The sequence below is a fragment of the Haemaphysalis longicornis genome, unplaced genomic scaffold (assembly GCF_048455015.1).
Source record: "Haemaphysalis longicornis isolate Haplotype H1 unplaced genomic scaffold, Haemaphysalis longicornis Haplotype H1 scaffold_7, whole genome shotgun sequence".
In the NCBI taxonomy this organism is placed as follows: Eukaryota; Metazoa; Arthropoda; class Arachnida; order Ixodida; family Ixodidae; genus Haemaphysalis; species Haemaphysalis longicornis.
In genome coordinates this window covers 159,382,411-159,403,609 of record NW_027526422.1, presented here as the reverse complement: position 1 = coordinate 159,403,609, position 21,199 = coordinate 159,382,411, and the positions used below count along the sequence as shown (strand labels likewise).

Sequence of the window (21,199 nt, the reverse complement as noted above, 5' to 3'; positions counted from 1 at the left end):
GACAAGCACAGGCTGCGCATTTGCTTTCCTTTTGTGCTTTGACTTAAACGAACAGGTGATCATTCGGCGGACGCATTTTGTTTGTCAACGTAGGCAGCCCACGAACGACAACAGATGTGGTTAAACGAAGGTCACCTGATTTTAGTGTGCTTGTTTATGCGGGCTCTTAGTTTCGTGTGGTGATATTTCCAAAAATATTCATGGTAGCTACTTTCTTAATACGCCCGTCGGCACTCTGCTCGCTGAGGTTGTGCAGCAGACGACGAGAGTTTGCAGCCACCCACGTATGGGCAAGCCGACCTAGCAATATTACCTACGTCATGTGCTGATCCCCGAATATAGTTTTTCTTTATTCACGGTACTTCTTATTTAGAATGTTCGGAAACTCATTGCCATATTGCTTGTCAATGGAAGCTATCAATATCCGACTATCATATTGGAAGAGTAAATTGTGTGCTGTCAGGTATGAGTGCGCCGCTAGATTAGGTTATTGCGAGATTCATTCTGATTTGCATCGCAGTGTGTAGGATTACCATTGCCATTCAAAAAAACTCTGCATACGGAGATACTGTTACTATATTCAGGGCAGTATGACTACAATCAGCGTCATGCATATGCAGGCTTCGCAATGCTGGCCTGAATAAGTCGGAACTCCTTCGGCTACGACCAAAAAGGAGATCCAAAGTATCACCCGACATTAGAGTTCAAATAGAAAACAACCCGATCCCAGAAGTCGCTACCCTTAAAATCTTGGGGATGCTTATGTAAAATAATTGGACTAACGATTCCTCCGAAAATTCGAACAACATGTTATTCAAACTATAGGACTCATCAGACGAATCTCCAACCGCCTCAGGCGTCTCAAGGAAGAGGAGATGATCCGGCTTATCCAAGCTTTTATTATCAGCAAAACCACGTACTGCCTGCCCTACCAGAACCCGACTGCTATCGAATTAGATAAGGTCAATCGGCTCATCCGAAGGACACAAAAAACTGCCCTCCCCCTTCCCATTAACACACCAACTACCCAGTTTGAAGGTCTTGGTGTGCACAATACGGCTGAGTAGCTAATTGAAGCCCTTCTTTCTAATCAGTTTGAAATTGTCTAAAACTCTCAGTGGAACCCATATTCTCAGGTGTCTAGGTATAGGTCATATTGAGTGCCGTGAGGCGAAAATTCTCCTCCCTTCGAAAACCCATGCAAAGCTTATATTTAAACCAATACCCCGAAACATTCATCCCATATACCACGCGAGCCGCAGGGAACGGTGAGAACGTGCTCTCCAAAAACGACTCCCCGCTCGATCCGACGTGGTCTATGTGGATGCTGCAGAATACAGACACCGCACCGCATTCGCCATTGAAGTTATAAACGACACGGATAACCTCCCTCTTCACTCTCTAACCTTACGTTTTCCCCTTCCCGCCACGGCGGAAGAGGCGGCAGTAACTTTAGCAATCTTCCAGAGGCCGACACCCTCGGTAATAATCTCCGATACCGAAGCGGCCATTCAAAATTTTCCCAAAGGCCATATTTTGCCACAGGCATCCAAATTCTCCGACGCCACCCCCACGATTCCCCGGTAGAAATTCTCTGGACACCGGCCCACGCTGGCCTCGCAGGTAAAGTGGCTACCCACAATACGGCTCGAGGGCTCACAATCCGAGCCGGGGCAAGACTCGAACCCTATCACGGAGCCACATCCGCCAGAGATAGACTACTTACGTACAAAGAAATAACCGTTCATCGCCGCCTCTACCGCCGTAGGTAACCCCTGCTCATGGCAACCTTACCAATTCCAAAAAACATGCGTGGCGTCTCCTTCATACGAGCACGTTCCCTAATCCCGCAATGCCCCACCGGATCCACTCTTCATTATACCCTTCCCCAAATGCCTTGCATGTGGCTCTCTCGCCGCCCTTCCCCACATCTTCTTGGGGTGCCCTAAAGATCTTTTCAACTAGTTTCCTGTGATGAGCACTGGGAGGAGGCACTGGGGAGCTCAGACCTAGAGGTCCAATCTCCCGTGGTCACCAGAGCTGCATTTGTCGCCGCCCGGTACAAGCCAGCGTCCACAACCGCCCCTGAAGTCACATAGAGCTCAATAAAGATGTTTGTTTTCTCTCTCTCTATCTCTCTCTCTCTGACGCCTATACTGATTGAATTTACCACATTAAGGTCACGTCAGAAACATTTACACCCTCGTGCGTCAGAAACACTCACACCCTCGTAAACATACGTTAATGTACACCACAGTGATTATTTTGTATAATAGCCGTTCCCAGTGTAACTAAGCAGTGAACATGCTGCAAAAGCAGCGGCAGCACAGGGAAGCTGCCCGGAGCGACCTGAGGGAGCTTTCGAAACTAACCGTCAGGCCGCTTCAACTGGGCTTCCTACAGGCCGCGCTCACGCTCTGTAGGTGGTTTCGCCAAGTCGACGCAGCGGCAGGCGTGCCCGTCGCTTAGCGTGTCGAAACTTCCAATACGCATTACGGCATGTACACGTTTGAAAACAGAGCGTGCGCTGAGAGCCGAGACCATTCGGCGGCATTAGATGTAAATGTGGCATTAGACGTAAAGAGGGGGTAAACTCTGGACCCGAGCAGCGCAGGACCGGAGCAGTTGAAGGTCACGGGGAGAGGTATCCATCCTGATGTGGACCTGAGTAGGCTGAAGATAATGGTGATGATGAGAGGAAGAAATTTCAATGACAGCGGTGGAACGCCGGTACTGCGGACAAAAAAGGAGTGACAGGCATGCTATGGCGCTCCCCGAGTAATCAATCATGACAGCTCAGATGGCTGGAACGCGAAACACAGTGGATGTGGTGTCAGAGATTCGTGCGAGAATAGTCGCGTGTTTGACTTCTAAAACCTGATCCAGCCGTGCGCATCGCGCCCCTCTCAAGTCCGCCAGGGATAGCGATGATATTCGAAGGCATTTCAAAAGAGCCCCCAATTTGTCTTCCACAGTTTTCTGCAATGTTTTAAACCTCCAACGAACGAATGCGTAGCAGCCACTTCTTCGTACAGTGCAAGTGGCCTCTGTCATCATCATCACAAGTAGCCCCTTTTTCGTGAGCAGCCCGTGCAGAAAACACCGCGGCTTCGCTCTGCTCGGCGACAATCGGCAGGACCTTCAAATGTTTATGCATTTTCGAGCTTTGCAAGACAACCAAAATAGTTCGATACCTATGTTGCATAGACACTCCTCTTGACATCTCTTCTGAATACCTATACTGGGGAACGTTATTTTTCTGGTGGACCAAATAACGTTCTCAATATTCCGTGGTTTACAGTGTTATTAGGTTGAATTCGTATTAACTTTTCGCTACTCGACAAAAGGGATATCGCAACATTGTTCTACAGCTGTCTCTTGAATCGCTTTCTCAAATTATCCTACCGAAGAAATGGGTAGTATTCTCAAATATAACGAGGTATTTCCCCTATGGGAGTATAATGTTAGGAAATGTGGTAAAAATGTATCCTTCTCGTTTCTCAGCATACCACATCAATATTGCGTGGTATGATAGGACATCTTTCTCCTCTTCACGTTTAAAGACCAGTCATAAAATAACTAACTGCGTTTCCACAACTAGTTTTTTTTCTACGTTACCCAGCAGGCGATTTAATGGTTGCCGTCTTTTTTGGTTGCATCCGAGACCATTACACGCCTTTCAAATTGTTAGGAGTCGTTCCTCATCCGAATTATGAAGATAAGGTAATGATAGCGAAGTTCACAATACATTGTAAAAGACGAAATTGCGACGGTTTTCTCCTGGTAGCACGCAGCCACAAACGATACCCTTTAAAATATTATCCCTGAAATTGACTTGTAGAAGCGTATTCTAAATAAGATTCATAAGTATGTTCCGGGGCTTCTTTCAACCCCAAATGTCTTCAATATTATTCTCTACGACCACGCACTTGGGATGATACATGCGGGATCAGCGTTGGGAACGACGTCTAGATGTTGGTGCTGTTTTGCGGGCAAATGTTTGCCTTACTGAGGCGTACAGAATATCCTGTGGGCGACGCATTGAGCACGCCGCACCTCCCTGGTGGCCAAGCACTTTTAACGGCAAACATGACAACTAGGACAGTTATTTTACGTGTCCAGCGCCACTTCTTCACTTGTGAAAAAGTACTGGAACACTTCCAGGGATACTGTACCACCGCAGAAGGTCTTTGTTCCTTACCACGTCGCGATTACCGCCGTGATGGTGTTCTCTCCTCAGGCGGGGCCGTTTCTTTCGAACAGCGTTTAGATTGGCGGGCGGCAAAGCTGCAACCCTGCTTATACAACATTCCAAACATATTTGGCGCCAATAAATGAACACGTAGGGCAAAACACAATTTATTCGTATAGAATGTGATTAATTGTTTCTAGGGTGTAAAGCATCGATGCAATGCGGGCGATGAGGTCCGCCGTAGTGGAAGGCACCGAATTATTCTTGACCTCCCGGGGATCTTGAACGTGTGCCGAAATTTCGAACACATGGGCGTTTTCGCTTCTCGCCCAAAATATAAATGTGGCCACCGCGGCCGGGAATCGAACCCGCGTCCTCATGCTCAGCAGCACAACGCCTTAGCCACTGAGCCGCCGCGGCAGGTTAAACTTCAATGTACCTCTCCTAGGCGTAGCTGTTATACCTTAAGATAAAATGGCGAAATCGTGAAGGCAGGTGTCGTCGCCACTGGCCATACCTTGCAACTTACACCGAAAGGGGTTAAAATTGACTAAACATTTTTTACAATCATCATCATCAGCAGCAGCAGCAGACTCAGTAGCAGCAGTCTGTCCACGACCACTGCAGGGCAAAGCCCTCTCTCATAGATCTTGAATTACCCCGGTCCGGTGCTAACTGCTATTTATCGCCACCCACTTCTTTATCCCATCTGCCTACCAAATTTTCTGCTGCCCCCGGTCCCCCTTGCCTTCTATAGGGATCCACTTTTACCCTCAATGACCAACGGTTATCTAGCCTTCGCATTGCGTGCCCTGCTCCAACCGATTTCTTCTTCTTAATTTCTAGTTATATGTCCTTAAGACACGTTGATTCCCTGACCCACTCCGCTGTGTTCTTGCCCCTAATGTTACACCAATCATCTTCTGTTCCATTGCTCGCTGAGTCGTCCCCAATTTAAGAACCCTTTTAATGAGCCGCCGATTGTCTGCCACGTAGGTGAGTACCGGTAAGATGCAGCTGACATACACTTTCTTCTTCAGGGACACTGGTAGGCTACCATTCATTATCACAGAATGCCTGCCGAATGCACTCCACCCCATCTTTCATTTTTCAGTTTTAAGCATAGTAATTTTCAGTCCGATGATTCTAGTCTCCTTGTCAAGTGCGGTAATCATGCTTTGCAATTCGACCTCCGAGTTACTTAGCTAAGCAACGTTATCAGCAAATGGGAGGTTACTGAGGTATTCTCTATTAACCCTAACGCCCACCTGTTCGAAATCCAATTTTCTGAAAACCTCTTGTAAACATGCTTTGAATAACAATTTATAGAATGTGTTGTTTGACGCCCTTCCTTGGAGGTATTTTACTGCTCTCCTTGTGGACGACTATTTTAGCTGTGAACCCGTTGTAGATATCCTCCAGTAATCTTACGTAATGCTCGTCTACACACTGATTCCGCAATGCCTGAATGACAGCTGAGGTTTCGACCGAGTCAAATGCTTTCTCATGATCTAGAAAGGCAATATATAAAGGAGTTGAGTATACCCCCCGCATTTCTCTATCACTTGATTGATCATGGGAATATTGTCCATTTTTGAATAGCCCTTTTAAAACCCTGCTTGTAGTTTGAGTAAAATCTAAGGCGGCCGAAATTCTGTTACCGAACCTTGGTAAGTACCTTACAGATGACTTACAGTAAACTGATCGGCCTGTAATTTCTGCATTCATTCAGGTCACCTTTGTTATCATGTTCGCGTTCATGTTCGCGTTATTCCAAGATTCCGGTAAACGTGCGGTCATTAGGAATTGCATACACAGATTTGCCAGTTTTTCTACCCCAATTTCCCTGCCATCTTTCCCAACAGGCCTCTACAAGTTCATAAATACGTAACTGCAGGTTTTGGGGTGTCATGTTTGAACAGCGAAGAAAACAAGGAATGTTAGAAAACATTGTGATAGGAGCCCATTCAAGAAATTGCGGCAAATACCGAACGACAACAAGGTACGGTGGAATAAGTGGTGCCATACTCAGCCAGGCATTGCTTTGACCCTTGTACAGTACTGAGTGCATGGCCACTTTCATTATGACCCTCCGCGTGCAAGCGCTGCGGTAAAAAATACGGGAACGGTTACTTTGTTTAAGTTCGGTAATTTCAACTATGCGCAACGTCTGGCGCACGCAATGACTTCCCTAGAGGCCGCTGGATAGCGCAATTCCTCCACTCTGGCGGCCGTGCTTCTATGCGAGGCGTCTTGCGCTGGCCGCGCACAATCGGTTCGTTCGACGTAACAACTAAGGGGGCTTAACTCGGGCAATACGCTGTTCTTCAAGAAAGCGTCAGTAGGGATCAGAGGTCCCAAGAAGAAACTGTTCCGTAGTTCCTTACAGCAGCAACTGTTGTTTAGAATGAAAAGCATGATTGACTTGACCGGAACCCTCCAAAACGCTAGGTACGTGGTAGTGTTGTGCCAGGTTGCATCTATCCCGCTATATATTACCAACACCTCACTGGCTTCTAGGTTATCGTTATGCAAACGGCCGCTGCAGCATCTGCTGTTTTGGTCATCAAATCGCTGTAAAGGAACAGGAAAATCGAATTGCGTTGTTTTATTAGCGATTTCGCCGCAATTTAGGCCATTTTCTGCACTGAATGAACGCTACAATGGCTATGGAAAGGTCATACTTTTGTTTCAAACCAATTGCTAGTTGCCTTCAGTGTTTCTTTATTCTAAAGGCTCACCATTGTGAGAAGGCACTGCGCCTGTGCTTAGCCTGGCTGATGCCCCGCACCGCCGCAATTGTGCGCGTTGTTGTCTAAGGTTACCGGTGTAAAGATTGATGCCTCTCCTAACAAAAGTACGGAAGAAAGGGTGACCTTCGACATATTAGTGCTGTCCTAAAGACTGTTCACGATATAACCAAAAATGGCCAAAGATTGTATAAGAACGTCTAGGTTTCATTCAATCATCTTCTGCGTTCGCTCTTTTCACGGGGTTCATAGAACCCAGTACCGGCTGAGCATTGAGACTGTTTCGAAACCGATGTTCTATGACAAGTAAGTGCTAATTATATTACAGCAAATGCAAAAGCATTACAGGTGAATGGTCGAAACAATATTTTGTATTGTGTTCGCCCCCTTTTGGTATTGGACATGAAGAGTCGGGAAGTTTCATTCGTTTTGTTCACGGCACTCCTTGCGTGCTTCATCTTGGGCAGCGCCGTACGACTGCTGTTATTTCGGCAGAATCCCTTTATTCCTTTATTAATTCCGTGTTCCCCATAATAAAAAAAAACAAAATTCGGGGAACGAAACCCGCTCCAGCTAAGCTATGGCAGGTTAGCAGCCAATAAAAAATAAATAAAAAGGAGCGATAGCCCAAAAATATTTTTTTTTTAGGGTTATCCCTTCCCGCATTCTTCGCTCCTCCGCTCTTGTTCTTTCTGGTGGGTTAGCGAGAGCTTTTCATGCTGGTTTTAAAATGGCCACGTAGAAGAAATGTAAGTTTAGTTCAATAAATATTCTTTTTTGTCAGGTAAACAGCTAAACCTCAGACTTCAAACAAACAATACAGATAAACATAAAGTATTTGCATTTCGGCCACCACTTGCAAGTAAGTTCTCTTTGACGTCGCTCAACCACGTTTGCGCGACGGGCGGCAGCCTACGTAATCCACCGCCAAAAAATAGGACTAGAAGATGGTAGTGAGACCTCTAGTTCCGCATGGCCGTACACTCTAAAGGCCAACGCGCTGTAAACACACTGATAAAAATGTTTTAGTGCCGGCCCATAATACGTTTCTATTCCGCACTAAATGCTAAAGTTGAAATTTTTCGCGTTTTTTTTTGGTTGAAAAACGCCATTTCAGTCTATAACGGAGTTACATGAGCATCCAAACTTACGTTTTTACATACAGAGCCCAGTTTTATTTAGTCTTCGTGGCCCGTTTAAGCGCTACTTTGGCTAAATGTTCTCGTCTTCTCTCCCGCCCCTCTTGCGGCGCATTGCCATGAGTTACCACATTTGAAAGCGGCCATTTATTTAGACGGGTGTGGATCCATTCCTGTATGCACTAGACTGATCAAAGTCGACAAAAAAGTGTCACAATAAAATGGCAGGCTCAGTTTATGTACTGTCATTAGGTGGTACAGCAATGCCGCTAACAGGACTTCCCTGGACAGCACCTGTTCGGTGGTGCAGCTGTGTTCTCTGTATGTTACCATCATTCTCCCCTCTGCGTCTTTTTTGATTACTACGGCTGGTAGGATTGACCAATCATTCCTGCTAGTAGTGCTCACGGAAATGTGCTTGGATAATCGCATATTGGCTACTCCGGTAATTGGCACCCCGAAATTATTCTCTAAGCCAGAGCACATGTCGATAACGCACGTTTCTAAGTCTAAGGCCACAACCCATTGAACAATGTATACCCTTCTGCAGCCATAATCACCAAGCTGTGACTGTCCATGTGCTATTCCTGAATTTCGAAACGCTGTAGCTCGAAGTACACACGGAGCCACATTTATACAAGTTTTCTTTCAACTCAATTAGTTACCCTGTTTATTAAAGCTTCCATAGAAATTATCAGGTCATTTCAAGCATTCATTCGCCTGTTTTTTCACTTTTCAGCAGCCGGCCGATTGTTGTTCCAGGGGAATCGGACTAGCGAATGGCATAAATTACTATAGCTTTCGTATTAAAATTAACTAATATAAGAGTATCAATATAAGTCATCTGGCATGTGAATAATTGACTGGCATGAGCGTAACGTGTCGGGCGCGTACTTAAGGGAGATATGAATACAAAACAAAAGTTTGGTTCATTCAAGAGATTGCCTCGTTAGGGTCGTTCTGACACCACTTTTAACGTAAACGTCGCTCAAATAAGCTGTACGATTAGGAAAAAAGGAAATCGCCATGCGACGCACTATGTCATTTCCCGCAACAGAACCTATCGGGCTCCTGCGATAAAGTTTCGGCGGCATGCAGCTCCCCTAGTGGCCGACGTCTCTGGTGAGTACGAATTTGCACCCTCCATGTGTTTTCTATTACACGCCAGAGTGAAAGTTGGTTGTACTCAGTTTAATCGCTTTGTGGCGGGTTTAAATGGCTGCTTACTGTATCAAATAGCCCTTAAAGTACTTGCAGAGCCTAACAAAACAATATCCGCTCAAACAAGCCGATTTATCGGCTTTCTTTTGAGCGAGCTGTCGCGGTCGTCGTGGCGTGGGACAGTGTCGCCAGGTCGGCTGGTCTAACGTCCTGACGCCCATTACCGTTCTTTCTTGCGTGCGGTCTACAAGGGAAAGTTTATGGGTAGAAAAACACGGAACGCTAGGTAACTGCAAAAGGTTGCTTCAGCGGGACCATGCAAGCGAACGCAGAAATTGCGCAGCCGACTCAGCTGACACTGCTGGCCTGGCACCGCCTTAAAAAAGAGTGAAAATTTTATTTTGTTTTGTGTTTTCGCAAACTATAATATCCTTGTGTAACGTTTCACGCCACCCCATTTACGAACGGCCAAGTACATGTATACTAGCGCGTAGGTGAGGCAATAGCATCAAATAAACAAATTAGGCGCTATTAAAAGACGCAAAACAAGCACCCAATTCGCACGCCCGCTGGCTGCAGAGATGTGTTCTATAATTGCATAACATAACACAACCGCTTCATGGTTCGCGGAACCGAATATTTACTTACGATCATCATTGACTCTGTTGGTTTTATTGTAGTGCAGGGGTCGTCGGTAACAATCTGAACGTTTTGTGAGTTTTGTCAGCCAGTTTTGTCTTCAAATGGAGTTAGACAGCGAGGCAAGAACAGAGAATTGGTCGTTTCCAGTTGAATTTTCCCCCATTTTCACACTTTGCCGGATTATCGTCAAATATTATTGGCAATTCGCTTTTTTTTTGCTCCCCTCTCACCCGATTTGCCGTCCAACCCTCCGCCGTGTCGGCTGCATACAACTCGGCCCTACACTTAAAAACGTTGCTGACCCTCCTTTTAGCCGAATAAGTGCGAAATCGAAAAAAATGATGCAATACCGTAATTAAGTAAAGTAAGAGCAAATAACGAAAGTGAGCGGCGTCTCAGTTCGTCCGACCGCTATGTTTTATATTTCGGAAACGCAAAACAGATTTCACGCTTCTGACGCTCGCTTGCAATTTGTCACTGAGACACGCAACATAACGCCAAGCTTACACTGCACCATGTATTCGTAACGGCGACGCAAACGAGAACTGTCTAATGAAAGTGCCCGTATAGTGCGCAGGTACGTAAAAGAGCGGCGCACCGCACCAGGCGAGCCAGCGGTCCGCCAGGCTCGCTGGCTTTTTAAAGCCAGATCATCGCCCATTGCGTCACTGTACTTTTTTGATTAGCTGTTGTTGAAAAGTCCTTGTCACCTAGAGTATAAGTTCACACGAGATGTTTCACTTCCAATTTCACTTCATACGACCATCGATCGGTGAACCTGCGAGTGGTAGAACGCCGTCACCGTCCCGGCACTTTCTTCGGCGCTGTAAACGTATTTAACGCTGCAAAGGTTTTTCTCCTAATGCCAAGTTGGTCGTCGGAAGAGATTGGACTCGTCGGGGATGGGCTAGTGACCATGTCGCAAAACAATCAAAGCATCGAGCTCATTTTGCTTCGGTCAAAATGGGATTCTATTGGACTCGCGCAGCTTTGTACTACCCGGAAGTACTGCCCGGAAGCCGCTTGTGCAGCGCCCCCTGGGCATGACAGGAGGCCTATGATGTCATACACGGCGGCTCTCCATTTGGCGGAGGGTGGCAAAAACAAACACTAACTAGGCAGAGCAGAAGCTAGCGAACAAACTATTTGCGCTTAAAGTTAGGGCACATTCTTTTTAAAGCTGTAAGAAGGGTGGGACATACAGAGGAAGTTATGAAAGTACACGTAAACATAGAAGTATCGATGCGTACTGCTGTTGGTACTGCGCGCACTATGCTTGGTTTAGCTGAAATGGACTGCGGGGCTTTGGGGTAAAAAACGGTTATTTTCTCCCAAAATAAAAACAAGCCAGGTTTAAAACGGTAAAAAACAAACCGAAGGCAGAAAACGGCTTACCACGGTATGGTGGCGCCATCTAGGTTCAGTAACGGCAAACAAGGCTTCCCAATCGGCTGCCGAGTGGTGATTTCATTGCAGACCACGAAAGTGCACGATTTAGCGGGAAAATAAAAATTTTAGCTGAAATGAAATACTTTCTCAGAGAATAAAGCATCGTTTCCATTCGGACAAGTGCTGAGGGCACTATAAAACACGAAATCTTTCGAATAACACTGACTTGTATTTTGTCTTCATGGCTCATTTAACGAGCATCTGCTTAACTGAACGGCTTGCCAAGCAACGTCAAATTTATTGCGCATAAACCCGCGGTACACCCTTTTAAGCCGTTACACCTTCAAGTGTAGTGCTCGACCTTACCTAGTGAAATACCGAAAACAAATGGCAACTAAGTCTCTTCCCGTACAGACTGTTACAGGGTAAACGTGACTAATTTCTTCTTCGCATACAGACGCCGTGCAAAACCCTCCAAACTCTGTGATAATGGATCTGCTACCTAACTGGCATTAAAATAGGACTGGTACCTTAATAACATCAAAAGAGAGAGACGATTGTAACTTAATAGTAATCCTTGAGGTTGACAATTTATTGCATACGCTGTGAGATACCGTGGGCGCCGCGATCTGTTCCTTTTCGTACTTTTGTTGTCTTTAATGCCGATGTGACCTCATGAACTAGCGCTTAACGTGTTACGGCGACTGTCATAGTCATTGGTCAATCCCAGCGAGTGGGTATGGGTGAAGATTTCTTTATGTTTACAACATAGCTAAATGGTAGTGGGTAACTGGGGCATTAGCTTCCAAATGCAGCTTTCATTGTCAGTGCCCCTCTCTGCCTGACCACGCATTGTATAATAAGGAATTTCAGAGCAGCCTACCCGGCCATACGCAAGGAGTTACGAACGCATTTGCGTCGTTCGTGCTCCGCATGCGCCCTACGCTTAGCGAATTTGGCGTTTATCGAACGGAAGACGAGCAGACGCTATTTCAGAAAAATAGCGTACTTACGCGGGGCCGCTTGCGTATCCCTTTCCTTATAACATGGCGCCAAGCATTGCGATAACCCTCCACGGCTCTGCTCTTCTGTGAACAGTAATTTTCAGCCGATAGACCTAGTTATTTATTTGATCCTGTGTTTTTAAATACGTCGTGTGGTTTGATACACGCCTTCGCGCAGCGCTGTACCACCGTGACATCCCTGACTGTCCTAAAAAAGCTTTTGCGCCGGGTCGGAGACCGAAGCTGTGTGTGTGTGTGTGTGTTGTGGACTCGTTCCCTTCGCGTAAAAATACGACGTTGACCTTCTGCGGGAGGACTGTGCTTACCATGCTGGGGATTATGTTTTTCTACCGACGTACGACTCAACCTCGCGTTGCATATGAACAGTGTGTGTGGCTGTAAAGCCTTCTCTCCTTGCGCTCCAGGGTGAAGTGCCGTGCTGTTCGAGCGCGCAAACCGCTACGGAAGGGCGCCGAATGTACGACGGGCAGGAGGCAGCCGATCGCGTTTTAATCATGCTGCAGACTTGCTGCACATATTGTGACGCTGTGTTAGGTTCAACCGCATCTATGGATTATTTTAAATTTGAACAAAATGTATGCATCAAACCCGGTCTTTTTGTTTATGGCAGTGTGGGCGATTACACAAAAAGTTCCACGGGGCTTCAACGCTTAACTAATGGAGCGTGCTCAGGTGAGAGCAGATTTTTTTTTATTTATGTACAATAAGGGCCTCTGGGGCATTACATATGAGGGGTGTCATACAGTAATCAAGGAAACAGCTATTTTTTAACAAGAAGAAAAGAAGACAAGAAAACATGCGCAGGATACACCGTCGCTCCACCAAAATAGGCAAGAAAGAACACAGCAAGGTTTTCAAAAGCGAGCGCATTGAAAATGTTGCGCATCACGTTATAAAATAGGAAAAAAAGTGGCAATGGCTAAGATTGTCGATCACATTCAAGGAACGCAAACAATGCAGGCAGAAAAGATGATTGCTGTGTATGCGTTGCAATGCTGGATGGCCGATAATTCCACTCGGTTATCGACAAAACAAGGCGTGAGTATTGGCGTTTTTTGTGCGAAAAATTCGAGGTTCTATTTTATGATCATGGTCGACGCGTGTGGAAATGTACAAAGTAGGGTAAATGAAAGTATGACGGAATGGCGAATCACTGTGATATAAAATGTGGAAGCCCGATAAGCGGAAATAGATCATGGTATGAACGTGCTGCATTCAGTTTTGACGGGAAAGCGTGTGTTGGCACCGTTTTGGGTAGTCGGAAAGTCCTGGCACTCCGGCACACCACAGGGAAATCAGCCGATGACCAAGTTTTTAGGGGCGAAGCTCCTTAAGGCGTGGGTCTGTCCATCCTCGACGTATGTATGTAGCCACCTCTAGTTTAGTTCTTGGATTGTTTACTAGATGGCGTGGATACCTCTAGTTTTGTTCTTGGATTGTTTACTAGATGGTGGTACTTGTATATGATGAACAGATGCGCTTGGATTGTTTACTAGATGGCATGGCTACCTCTAGTTTAGTTCTTGGATTGTTTACTAGATGGCGGGGAGCGTTGTAATAAAATACGTTCGCTGTTGGCGCGCGCTCGGAGTCGCCCGATGGATAAGGCTGCAGATGTGCGAGCCCGCGAGGCAGAAGCACTCAGTGAAGCTGCGCGACGCCGCCGCCAAGATCCTGCCGTACGAGAGCGGGAGGCCGAAGTGTGTCGTCTGGCTGCGCGACGACGCCGCCAAGATCCCAGCGTTCGAGAACGAGAGGCCCAAGCGTCACGGGAACGGCGCGAGGACCCTGCCGTACGCGAAGCGGTACGGCTGCAGCGCGAAGAGGATCTCCAAAACGTCAGAGAACGGGAAGCGGCAAGAAAGCGCGCGTATCGGCAGGGAGACCCCGATGCAGTGAGAGCTCGTGAGGCGTCTGCAAAACGCATCAAGCGAGCTCAGCCCCAAGGTGCCGACGCGCGGTTTAAGCTAGACTTTCTAGACGTTACGTTCGGACACAGATGTATTGGGCGAACTTTCACTGAAGAGTCACGGTTTTACCGATGATTTCCCCTCAGGAGCTTCGCCCACTCATCATCATTCACCGCGTGGATATGCTGTGAATTTTTTTCTCAATGTGTCTTCAAGAGATGGCGGTAAAAAGCCTTAACCTGGTACTACGCAAAATTGATTAGAGGCTGTAATTGCACTATCCTCGCGGTATTGCCATTGCGTGACACAAAAAAAATGTGGTTGGTCGCTCTTCCATAGCAACGAGTAAAACATGAAAGTGAAATGTGCCTTTTTAGGAACAGGTAAATGTTTATTCTGCATCTAAATGAACTTTCACGTCGCTATTTAGATTTCGTCGGTATGGCACCATTAGTCGCATCAACGTTCGACACTCGATTGCATGCGTTGGAGCATTGCGTAAATCGGACGGAAACCTCAGCGCTCGGAAACCGTCCGTGCAAACGAAACCAAACGGTTTGCCAGCTAATATTTTGGGACCACATGGTCCGCTGCAACGGAAGGAGCAGCGCCCGTGTCATGTTACGAGCGCGACATTCGCAAGTCGGCTTCTCCGCGGCTTAAGTTCGCGTTCCTGTAGAAGTACATGCTGGCATCAATCGAGGCGCCAACTGTCGGCGATCATTAGCGTGACTACGCCCTACTTGCTTCACATCTCCTGGATGGCAGCACCATCTGAAAAGAACGCTATAAGCCGCGTTTATCGTCCAATTGACGCGTCTCTTAATAGCGCAGTCGGGAGCGCGTTTCGTACCTCCCGTTGCGGCGAAAGAGTTCGTAGCTGGAATGCCAGCGCAGGCGCGACAAACGAAGGTTTTCTGGCGATGTCATTTCCGTGACGGAAATAGCGTCAGTTAGATCTTAAGATGGTGGACCCCGGCATAAAACTCTTTCGTGTAATAATTTGCCATTTAGCATACGAAAAGGCAGCAAATGGTATACTGAACTTTCTAATGGTTATATTCAGCCTAATGAAGTTATTATCTTAATGGCTAGCGAACAACCTGCGTCGCTAATATACAGTTCTTGCATCATGAATGTACAGAGTTCCTGGACGCAAACGTGCAAAGTATACGTAGACCATGCCCGTGTATTTTCAAACCCTTATAGTTACACGTACGCGAGACACCCAATGCACATGGCACCTGGATGAAGGCACTCTCCGCCCATAGCTGATGATGATGATAATGACTGCCAGTGGTATTCCCTTTGTATAGGGATGATGGCGTGTCATCCCTTAAAATCTAGTATACATGTTTTCTACTCTTCGTTTAATACTACCACTGTTCTTAGAGCAGGCACAAAAATCTTGTTAGACACAAAATACTTATTTCTTCTGTTACAGGTGGTAGCTTTACTAGCCAATATTCCACCCTCTGCCTTTCTAATTTCATTCTTTTTTCAGCATTCTAATCTTGTTTTCGTCACTCGACAGCCTTGAAGTTAACTTCGTCTGTGCTATCCTTTAGTCCTAAGGCTTCTGGAAGGCGAATATTTCCCTCATGTAGATTTGGATGGAAACACTCGCATTTTAACATGTGCCGCATAGTTTCTGCTTCTTTTTCCCACACCATGCATTCCCTGTCCTTTTCCGTGTACTTCCCCACAAAGGTTTAGGCTCAAAGGCAACCGCCTTTAGCCTCAAAAAGCGAAGCACCGTGCCCTTAGAATTATCGTAGAATTCTAAGAATTCTCCTAAAGCCAAACGGCCTATTCACTCCAAGGCCTGCTGGAGTGGCCTGACCCGGAACCATTAGTGCTTTCCACCCTGCTTTAAAAACTTCATATTTGCTGTTTCCCCCCCCCCCCCCCAAAAAAAGCGCTATGCTACATTAGAGCGGCATTTCACTTACCCGTGCCCTTAAGTTCCTCCTCGTGAGTTCATAAGTAGTTGTCCCCATCGTTTATCCACACTCCCAAATATTTATATTCCTTGACCCTGGGAAGTTCGCCATGCTGGTTTGACACAGCGTTAGTGCTAGTGTCATTTAAAACCATTGTTTCCAAATTTTCAGCGCTAAAATTTACCCGAGGTCGGTGGCTTCTTGACCGCTATTATTTATAGGTCGTTGCATATCGGTCTGGTTATCTGCTATAAGAGCAATCTTGTCTGCGTATAACATTCCCGCATCTGCGTATAACATTCCCGCAATACGCTTTTGTACTAATTCGCCTCCAACATATGAGTTAGGTTGAATCCTTATTGACTATCTTCGAGCTTCTTTTCTAACCCTGCTATGTAAAGAATATAGAGCATTGGGATGGAATGGCATCCCTGTTTCAGACCCCGATTGGTGTTGACCTGCTATGCACAATTCTGCCCTTCCCATGTCATGAGCACTCTATTATCTTCATAAATTGCTACAAGGAAATGTATTAACTCATCATTTATTCCCTGGAGGTTCTGCATTCTGCACAGTAATTCTCTGTTTACGTTGTCATATTCCCTTTAATGTCCAAGAACGTAAGCCAAAATGGTCTATTCTAGGTTTTCGCAATTTCAATGCATTGCGTTATCACGAACAAATTATCATCGAAGCGCTTGTGTTGTCTAAACTTATTTTATAGTTCCCCAAGGATTTCATATTCTTCCATTCATGCTTGCATTTCGAATTTTATCGCCTGCAATACAAATCTATACACCATGGACGTTACTGTGACTGGTCTGTAGGAATCAATACTGGCTTTGTTGCCGCTGCCTTTATATATTAAATCTATCCTTCTTTCTAACCAATCCTCGGGTATTTGTTTGGCTTGTATCACCTTACATATAGCCCTCATAAACCATGTCCTACTTTTAAAAACAACCATGTTGATAACCTTAATTGCTATTTTGTCCCGCCCCACTGCTGTTGCGGGGACACCTTTTGCTCTTATGTTTTTCCAATCAAGGTTGCTAAACTTAATTATCTTTCCGCAGTCATCTGTGGGGCTAATGTTGTCGGTGTAGGCTTCCCAACCTCTATTTCTCTAAACTCCGCACAGATAACTCGATAATTAAGCGCCAACGCCTGCTCTGCTTCTAAATATTCTCCTCCTCATCAATGGAGAATTTTTTTGAGGATATTGTTTTTGAGCTTAGTAATTTTACGTGGTTCCAAAAGTTCTTGGAATGCGTTTTTGTTTTTCATCCGTATTTCTTCCATCCATTGTTCGCTTTTTCTGCTTGATGTTTGCTTGCACCATTTTCTGCACTTCTGGATTGCTTTTCCGGTTGATACACCATTTTCCATAACTACCTACGGTTCCATACCAGTTCTTTTTGCCTCTCTGTGTTCTCTCGACGCCTGTATTGGCTTTGTTAATAGCCTCTTTTATTTCCTTATTCCACCAGCTTCTCGGATTTTGCTCCCCTTCCCTTGGGTTTTGTTGCTGGGCTTCATTCATCTTATGGTTTATGAATGCGAATATTTCGTCGTAATCCACATTTTTCTCCTGGTACTTATTGATTTCGTCTTCCAATATATCAGCGATGATCTTTAACTATTCATTGTTCAAATTAGTTTCTCTGGTTGTGCCGATTTTTATATTGGCAAGTGGTGCGCCTCAAAATGCAAGGTAGGCCGCTTGTGGTCGCTTCCTAAGCTTGCTGTTTCGTTTTCATCTATCCTCATTTCACCCAACATTTCGTATGCTGTTTCTTAGACTAGACTATATTCTATACTGAACTGCCTGTTACCGCTTTCTCACGCTGTATGTCTGTCACATTTGTTTGTATGTTTACAAAAGCCGCTTCTCCTGACATAGACATATCACTAGAGAATCTTTGGAATCTGTGCACCCATTCAAGTCACATATGTGGGCATTCATATTTCCAACTCAGCTTATTTTACTCTGATCTTTGAACTAGTTTACATCTCTTCTCTACTGTTTACAATTTTCTCATTTTCCTCTTTAGCTCCGCTTTCGGTCCACAAATACACAACTCCTGACCACTAATGTTCCCCCGCTATCGTGCCTTTAATCCATTGATGCTCTTTTCAGCTTTCATGCACTCTCTCCCAGTCAGTTCCTTGTTTAAAAGCAGACCAACTCCTCCGCCTTTCTTGAGTCCTGTTGCCCAGTTGGATCCTTCCCAGACATAATTCTCTATGACCGCTGGGCCATCTTGGTCTCGGAGCTGAGTCTCGGCTAAAGCGTACACGTCTATGTCTTCCCTTTCTGGTTGATGTGGAATTTCTACCCACCTATCCTGATTTCTGCCTCCCTGCGTATTTGTGTATATGATTAAATATTTATTGCATTTGTTTTTCTCTTTCGCTTTCCGCTTGTGGGGTCTATTTCTGTATGTTACAACATTATTCGCTGTAATATTTCCACTTAAATCCCGTCTGTCTACGTTGTCAGCTACGTCTATGGGTTCTTCGGTTATCGCCTGGCTGCCTCCCAGCATTGAGTGTGCATACATCTCTCACTTGCAGTTTGTTGGCTAGATTTACCTTCCTTAGCTTCGCGGGGCGCTCTAAAAAACTACTGCTTCCCAACCTAAGCGCCACCTAATCTGCGCGTTATTTATAGCTCAATCTAGTAACAGACACAGACACTGCTGTAACCACTTATAATCTCGCTAGCCCGTTGCTATGACAATGACTACCGCTAATTCGTCCGTCTTAACAGCTCCAAAATCGCCTTTCGTTCCAAAAAAACAAAAGCTGCCTTGCGATTGAAACGTTTCATTTGGATAAGAATGGGCAAATTGAAGGCCCACTAGAGCTTTGAACACGACATCGCACCTAAGGATTAGGGACGAATCAGGTATCGCTTCGAAGCGGGAAGGCAGGGAGCCGCCATGTTGGTCAACACTACGTACGGAAGCAACGTAACAATTCAAATAGCACGTAAGTGGGTGAGACCAACGGAGACCCACGGTGACCGCGGCGGCGGATGCGCACTCGTCATCTGTGAAAGCGCTCTGGACGTGAAGCTTCTACGTACGTTAAACTAGATATGTACATTTTAACATTGAGCTGCACGAATGAGTTGTCGACGTTCTGTAGGTCGACGCTGAGCAGAATGTAACGATTCTCAACGTTTCCGAACAGATTCACTACTTGAACCTTTGGTAATCAATATTCAGGGAGTCCAGCATCTTTAAAAAAAATACCAAAGCCACTTTTTTTGAAACACAGATGGTTAAAACGCTATGCTTCTTGCATGCATTCTGCGTCAAAATCAAAGTTCAATATCTAAACTGCTTCGTCCGTGTCCTACTGGCGCAATAGTTTAAACATCGGCTTCATAATAGTCCGCACACAGTTTCGATTCAGGCCACGGGAAGCGTTTTTTTTTTCCTTGAGGCGCTTGATGTGTCTTGTCTTATCGTCATCGAGATTTTATAAGATCCGTTTCTTGAAGTTGGCTTTTCGTCAGCGCGTTTTGCACCGAGAGCGGCGCCATAATTACGGAATAAAAAGCTTCGACTTGAAAAAATACAGCGTAGTGATACGCGAGGTGCGTGCTTCATTACTTCGAACTGCCCAGTCCGGATTACAGTCCGGAGTCCGCTTGATTACTACCCAATCCAAAATTTTTCTTCTTTGTTCAAACCCGACTAGTCGACGTAATTCTTCATAAGTCGTCGGCCTTTTTATGTGCGCTTCACTCCTGCAGACATCCTCAAGGCGGGTTTTTTACTCAACGGCAGCCGCAGTTTTCGCATGGATTGTTGCGAATAGAACCCAGTGTGCATTCAAATTACATTATGCACCTTTGGTTTACCATATAGAAGATAACTACCGAAATCAGTGTCTACATCGCCCATTGCATGTGCAATCAATGGTTGGAGGGAAGCTCATTTGGTCGGGAAAACGCAGACAACAATTTAAGAACTTGCACCGACCAAGCATGTTTACAATGTCTCAAAAAGACAATCGGGTTCCGTACGGGGGCCTTCTTCGGAATCTGTGAACAAGTGAACAAAGCACCCCTACGGAAGCCGAAACGTCTTTTTTTTTAATTTTATATAAACTCTAGGTCGGTGCCAGTTTTTTAATTGTCGTCACCCATTGCATGTGATCACAACCACCATTTACATTCTTTAAGACCCTAAAGGCCGTGACCAACGGGCGCGCTTCAGTTCACGGGCTCGTGTTGCGCTTCGGTCGCAATGCTAAACAGGTTTGGACATAGCAGCTAGCCACATCAGAATCTCGCCATTTTTAGACCTTATTCCTGTAAAGGGATCTGTGCAGTTTCTAGCGTACACGGTTGTCACTGTTTACAACCGTATTTTTTATATTGCGCTACTTTTCAGCGTTTCGGCTTTACCATTATTGAGACACAGGGGCTGCGCAACATTCTGGTTTTTTTACTTAAGAATTATTAAGCCTGCCTACGCTTGCGCCTATAGCCCGAATCTACTTTAGTTTTTATCTGGCCTTCTTGTAGATTGGTTTGCCTATTAAACTAGGGAGTGCGAGGGTGCTTTCAAATTGCAAATGTTTTACCTTGAAAGCGTCTGGAACGTCACGTTGGAGCTTGTTAGGCCCGCTACCAGCTCGCAAAGCAGAAGGACCCCAGAACAAAAGGAACGCAGCCACGGGCAGATTCTTAAAAAGGTGCATAGTGGCGTACGTTTGTGGCGTTCTGGTATCAGCCGCAACTGACTCAGGATAGGTTCATCGCGCAATATATGGTATTGCAATCCTACCTAATTGAGTTTCATCCTTCCCGAGCAGCTGACTAGTTTGCAACACAATTACCAGTTCGCCTACAGAAAAAAGAAAAAAACAACATTCTGAAAAGCTGAATGGCCGCAGAAATTACGGATTGTTTCTTTTTAGGTCGCTGAACACGCTCGAGGACATGCCAAGTTGTGACAGCCAAAGTACATTTTAGCTTTGATGCACCGACCCCATGTAGTACTGTGTATACGGCTGTCAGCCAGGCTGTC

At 45.7% G+C, this 21,199-nt stretch overlaps 1 protein-coding gene across 1 annotated transcript in view; it reads right to left on the bottom strand.

Moving 5' to 3' along the window:
* Window positions 1-20,912, bottom strand: part of LOC144145395 (uncharacterized) — a 38,850-nt gene extending 17,938 nt beyond the window's left edge. Inside the window, exon 1 of the mRNA XM_077676983.1 lies at window positions 20,754-20,912. Within this exon, the coding sequence (XP_077533109.1) occupies window positions 20,754-20,870 (117 nt within the window). The 5' untranslated portion in view covers window positions 20,871-20,912. The remainder of the gene's footprint in view (window positions 1-20,753) is intronic.
* Between the last annotated feature and the right edge of the window lie 287 nt (window positions 20,913-21,199).